The following is a 6,436-nucleotide window of genomic DNA, read 5'->3' on the forward strand; positions in this document are numbered from 1 at the left end:
TGTTCTATAGAGTGTAAATATTTTGCCACTTTTTTATATTTTTGAAAAGGCTCCTTAATTTGATTATTGTTATTATTATTTTATTTTATAAAGTTTTTATTTTTTAACTTACCGTCATCTCTCTATCCCATTTTCTTTTCTTTTATTTACTTACTTATTTAATTTCTTTTTCTATATATTTATTTTTTTATTATTTCATTTAATTCTTTTTTCTCTTATTTTATTTATCGTTATTTTGTATCTTTTTTTTCCTTTTCTTTTAACTCATTTTCATTATTGTCGTTATATTTAGTATATGCATGCATTAATATCCTAAATTATTTGCCTAATTTATTGTGTGGTATATTTGATTTAGTTTATGATGTGTTATTTCTATTTGACCTTCATTCAAAATTTTATGAAAATTTTAAAATACTTTTAACCATAATTGCATGTAATTTTGAAATTTTTTTTAAAATTTTCTCTTTAAACCATTTAGAATTTTTTTTTGCTTTAAAATTATTTATTTTAAACTCAAAATTAAATATATATATATTTCATAAGATTTCCTAATTAACTTTTTTTTTGTAATAACCCATGTCGATTTCGCTAAAAAAAAATCCTACGATGGAAATCTATAAATTTCTGAGAGTCCGTTATTTCTAGATTATTGAGGTGAGGGATCAATATATTTGGGAGTCCGAGATTTGATCCCAAGAAAAAATAAATTTAATCAATGTTTAAAAAAAAAAAAACTTTATTCGAAGACTAGCCTATGATGGAATTTGAGAAATTGTAATAATTTCTCATTCTCTTAAGGTGAAGAAGTTTTCCTCGATATACTCTAATTAATGGGTGTATCCCACTTATTTTATGGAATCATTACTTCAAATATTGGAGTGTGAGCAATGAAGTAAGACATAATTTTTTTAAAAAAATAAAATTTATTCAAGATATTAAATTTGGCCACCATTTTCTAAACGGGTGTTACGGGGTGCTAACGCCTTTTTCGTACACAAATGACTCCCGAACTCAACTCTAATTTTTTCGTAGACCAGTTTTTATTTTATTTAAAATAATTTACTTTATTTCGATGTCCAATCACATCGTAAAAAAGATTGGTGACGACTCCTTTTTTCGTTTTTAAAATTAAATGCTTTTTAAGAACGTTAATCGCTTCACATCGTCTCGGATACGTGGTGACAGTGTGTTTTGAGTCTTGATATATTTTCATCTCTTCCGTTCACACGTCGTGAAATATTGGAAACAAATCCATCGAGGAAACTTAACTGATTTTAAGGACTCGCTCGCTGCTAATCAACGTGTAGCTCGCGTGTTGCTTGACCAATTGGTTACCAACTTCTATAAGGTGTAAATCCTTTCTTATCTTTAGATCTTGTAAGTCCAACTAAGTATTCGTGGTATCTTTGGTTTTTCCTTCGATATTCAACAACGTACTAACCAAATTTTTCATAAACATTCTTCTCAATAAGCATGACGTCAAGTTTGTGACGTAATAATAGTCTCGACCAGTAAGGAACTTCGAAAAAAATACTTCTCTTTGTCCAATTAAGAGCTCTCTTTCTTTTCTTATCTTTTACTGAATGATGTTTACTCATAACTGGAAACTCTAATAGATCTAGTTGTTCTAATATTTCATACCCATTCATCACCATTTGAGGAGCTCTATGCTCTACTTTTCCATCGTGTAGCCTACTTTTATACCATACATGGTTCTTTAGAAGATAGCACCACTAGAAGAATTTTGGCCTTTAATGTCGGTTTAAAACCGACATTTAAAGGCCTTTAATGTCACTTGGCAACCGACATCTTTGTGAGCGTTATTAAAGGCCTTTAATGTCAGTTGGGCTTTAATGTCGGTTTAAAAACGACATTAAAGGCCTCTTTAATGTCGGGTTAAAAACGACATTAAAGGCCTTTAATGTCAGTTTTCAACCGACATCTTTGATGGTGTTATTGATGCCCTTTAATGTCGGTTGGGCTTTAATGTCGGTTTAAAAACAACATTAAAGGCCTCTTTAATGTCGGTTTGTCAGTTTTCAACCGACATCTTTGATAGTGTTATTGAAGCCCTTTAATGTCGGTTGAACTTTGATGTCGGTTTAAAACCGACATTAAAGCCTAGTTTTTGGATTCATTTTTACAAATTTATTTTTATTTAATTGTCACATTATTGTCCTATAGACCGACATTGGATCAATGTAGATAAATATGTTTTTCACACGCCAACAAATCAATGAAATTCATATTTATCCAAGCAATTTCACCTAAAATACCTTCTCTGGATCTTTAATTGACCCCTTTCCTCTGATATACACACGACATCCTGTAGTAGCTTCTACCCGCTTCAGAGAATTGCCTCTCGGTCCAAGAAGCCGTCCAACAAATTGAACTGCCATCCAAGGAACAAGACAAATTAAAGTGTTAAATAATCCACATTCTGAAAGGATTTCAGAAATCGCATACAGAGACACTTCTTTATTGAATTTACATTCGGATATGTGTCCACTGGAATTTCCAAATGCAAAATCCTCTTTACAGTAAATGAACTAGGGCTTGCAGGAGCACCTTGCCAGTCCATTGTCATTCCAGGATTTCCACTTAACCTTGGCTGTGAAAAGGAAAAAATGAAAGTAACATTAGTGGTCATATTGATTTTTTTTTCTCTGTTTTTTTTCTTTCAAAACAATAAGTTTGTCTAAGGCATAAAAGTTAAAAAAAATTGGGTTATAGGCATCCTATATAGCAAAAGGGAAACTTCTGGAAAGCTTACAAGTCAAGGTAAATGTTACAGACATGATGGAAGTTTCTATTACCTTCCCACGATCCCAAGATAACAATTTCATATTAAGTTCAAACAACTTTTCTGATTATGGAGAGAAATAATAAGCATACTGCATCAAAATATGGAATTAAAGAATTAAAATGATATAAGTTGATGATCATTTATCCCAAGATAACAATCTTCATCAACTTTGTGTTCTAAATGCAATTTATCTTCCCCTTCTTTACCTTGGGCAATGGAGTTTCAATCAATTCCTACATGTATTCTTTACTTCGAAAGAGAAGGAGAAGTAATCTGTTTGAAGCACGAACAACAAATCATATGAACGGTTAAAAAGAAGTGTATATGATCAAAATTCGATCCATGTTGGAACCTAAGGGTGATTTTGTTTTTCATTTATTCTTTCTCAAACGAGAGAGATAATCTTCAATTACACCAGGAATCTGGAGGGAGTTGTGAACTAAGTGGATACCCATTTAATTATTCATACATAAATAGCTCTAAAATAAACACTCTAACTCATAAACTCAATGTTGTAATATTCAAATTAGAAAAGCATTATGAAAACTTAACATTTTAATTATATATTTGCAACAAATACTATTGTTTATGTTAGAAAATTTTTATAACGTTTTATTTAAATGAAAATTATACTGACAATGAATTGAAAGCTCTACAAATGCATGGTATTTATGGCAATTTTCCTATGAAATTCTTTGGGTTGGGCTTGGAATGAGACAGGTAATAAGTGCTTGAAAGAGGGTTACAAAAGTGAAAGCATTTTGTTTCCAAACTCACATGTAAAAGGAAGTGCATCTAAAGAGTTGAGAGATCATGACATGAACAATGAACAAAACGATTAGATATAGGATATAGCATATAGCACATAGCATATAGCATAGCACTTAGGCATGTGCACTGTTATTTAAATTACTTTTTTTTTTAATAAGAGTAATTCACAGGATGACCATAAATGGTCTTACTTACTCTTTACTTTCTAAACTTCTCCTAGAGGATAGGACAAATAGGCAGAGAACAGATAGTACAAACAAATTAACTCAATTAGTTTTAACCTCATGTCCTGCCTGCTACCCCTCTCATCAGAATTGAAGATGGCTCTCATCCCATTCCTCCACCTGTTGCCGTCCTGATTATCTGAAACAGAGCTGCACAATTCCAACAATGGAACACAAGATCAGCCCACAGATACACAACCAAAAACCACTTCATTTATCAAAATGAACCTCATCAACAATCGTTCAAGATTTTACTATGAAGTATACAGCTAAGACATAGATACTACACAACACAGACACAACAAGGTCACGTTTAATGTTTTAAATATATATTATTTTATACCAAAAGACAAAAGAAAAATCAAATTAAATGTGTTGATGCAATTGTATACTTAGAAAACTTAGCTTCATCTATTTCACTCTCAAAGTTACCATTATTGACATCTATGTCTTTCAACAACTGTTCTACGCATGTTTAACATATTTATTGCACCAATAAGTGTCTAAAACCAGTCTAGAAAACTAAAGCATTTGTGCTTCTTAGAAATTTTAAATGCAAATTGTTCCTGAGCCATCTGTTGAGTCAGAAAATTATCAACAAAATCGAATCCTGAACAATTTTAGACCGTGTGCCGCACTCCCTTCAACAAAAATGGATGAATTCTTTCTACCCATCATAAGAAACAAAGGTTACAAATACAATTAAATATATAGCATATATACATGTACATCAATTCTCGAACTTTGGGTTTGGGTCTTCATGAGAATTTACAAAGAAGGGCTAGATATCACGTTCCTATTAGATAAATTAACGTAACCGCAAAATAAAAATCCACAATATGCCAAAATATAAGCACAAACATACGAAAGAGAAAAGGAAGAAATTAGCATTCCAGAATGTAAAACTCACATGATCCAATGACGACAAAAACGAAGAATCCAAGAAGAATAGGGCCAACAGGGTAATCTTTTCCCTTCTTAGTAGCAGTCTCAGCCACAGCCCCTCTCTTCAAAATGTTCTTCTCAAACCTCTCCACCTTCCAATCCGCAAGACGCCGCGATGTCGTCTACAAAACCCATCAATCAAATCATAAACCCACACAAATCGAAATCAGCATCGATCATAGCTCAAATAGAAAACCCTAGAGAGAAAAAAAATCAAGGGTAAGGACGAAGAATTAACTCAAAGAAGGGAGGGAAAGGAAAATACCATTTTTGAGAGGATGATTCGGGAGGCGCAAATGAGATTTGGATCAGAAAAATAGAGATAAGAGAGAAAGAGGATGAACCTGGTGAGGGTCTGAAGAGACAACAAAGGAGCGTTCCTCCATTTCCATTTCCATTTCGGCCATTTCCATTCCGCAAGAGTACTTGGTTCCAAAATCGATTCCGATCGCCGGACCTTCTCCTTTACCGACCATAGTAAATCTTCAAATCGTCGATGGAAAAAATAACCTACGAGGATAGAAAATGAAAGCAAGAAAATTTGATTGGTGGATTTAGGGTTAGAAGATTTCAAAGTTAAAGAAGAGAGGAGGAGGAAGAAGAGAGGAGGAGAATTTATATAGAAATTTTAAGGAAAAAGAAAAGGTAAAGTAAGAGAGAAAAACTTGATTTTTTACCAAATTAAAAAAATTAAAAAAAAATTACAAAGGGGCTTTAATGTCGGTTTTCAAAAGGCGGATGTTTAATGTCGGTTTTAAACCGACATTAAAGCTCCTTCTTTAATGTCGGTTTAAAACCGACATTAAACATCCGCCTTTTGAAAACCGACATTAAAGCCCATTTTTCATTTTTTCCACCCGACATTAAAGGCCAGATTTGTTGTAGTGCACAAATGTCCCATGAAGGATATTCTACCTTGAATCCTGAACGATGATCTATCACCCATACATATGAGACATGCCTGATACACTTTGTACTCCACGTTGATAGGTCACCATACGCCAAGAAGTCATTAATTGTCCACAACAAGGCTGCATGTAGCTGAAAGAATTGACCGATAAAAGAATCATATGTACACACCCTAAAATTCCATAACTCTCATACGTACGCACCCTAAAATTTCATAACTCTTTTAATTCTTCAATTAATGATTGGAGATAAATATCGATTTCCCTACCAAGACCGAGTATGAGCAATGACATGAAGAAATCTGTCTCTTTCATGCATTTCCAAGGTGGCAAATTGTAAGAAATTAGCATAATAGGTCATATACTGTACGAGGTAATCATATGACCAAATAGATTAAACCCATTTGAAGTTAACCCCAAACGCACGTTCTGTGGATCAGAAGCAAAATCAGGAAATTCACAATCAAAGTGCTTCCATCCCTTCGCATCAGCTGGATGTCTCAACACATCATCTATTTCAACACGTTTATCCCTATGCTATCTCATGTCAGCGGACCCTTCTTGCAAGACAAACAAGCGCTGTAATATCAATACCAACGGAAAGTGGCGCAATACCTTATGTGGAATTTTTTTCCTCTATTATGATTAACCTTGTACCGAACCTCACCAGATGTAGGACAATGTTGTAAATTGGCAAACTCTTTCTAGTATAATACACAATAATATTTGCATGCATGAATAGTCTCGTATCCCAATCCTAAGTCATGAAGTTTTCGTTTGGC

General features: G+C 33.2%; 1 protein-coding gene across 1 annotated transcript; it reads right to left on the reverse strand.

Moving 5' to 3' along the window:
* Positions 1–3,672: 3,672 nt before the first annotated feature.
* LOC127144390 (uncharacterized) lies at positions 3,673–5,222 on the reverse strand. The gene is made up of 3 exons (XM_051080297.1): positions 5,091–5,222; positions 4,712–4,868; positions 3,673–3,951 (listed from the first exon to the last, which is right to left on the reverse strand). The coding sequence occupies exons 1-3, from the start codon at positions 5,220–5,222 to the stop codon at positions 3,905–3,907; spliced, it is 336 nt and encodes a 111-aa protein (XP_050936254.1). The 3' UTR covers positions 3,673–3,904.
* Positions 5,223–6,436: the final 1,214 nt, after the last annotated feature.

Source organism: Cucumis melo, chromosome 12, assembly GCF_025177605.1.
Source record: "Cucumis melo cultivar AY chromosome 12, USDA_Cmelo_AY_1.0, whole genome shotgun sequence".
Taxonomy (NCBI): Eukaryota; Viridiplantae; Streptophyta; class Magnoliopsida; order Cucurbitales; family Cucurbitaceae; genus Cucumis; species Cucumis melo.

What these genes read in the sequence shown, in the direction of transcription:
- LOC127144390 (XM_051080297.1), bottom strand. Translation starts at nt 5,222, where the DNA reads ATGGTCGGTAAAGGAGAAGGTCCGGCGATCGGAATCGATTTTGGAACC. An exon ending in TCTCTTCAGACCCTCACCAG is followed by an intron (nt 4,869 to 5,090) that starts GTTCATCCTCTT and finishes TGGGTTTTGTAG; the next exon opens with ACGACATCGCGGCGTCTTGC. An exon ending in TTTTGTCGTCATTGGATCAT is followed by an intron (nt 3,952 to 4,711) that starts GTGAGTTTTACA and finishes GGAATTGTGCAG; the next exon opens with CTCTGTTTCAGATAATCAGG.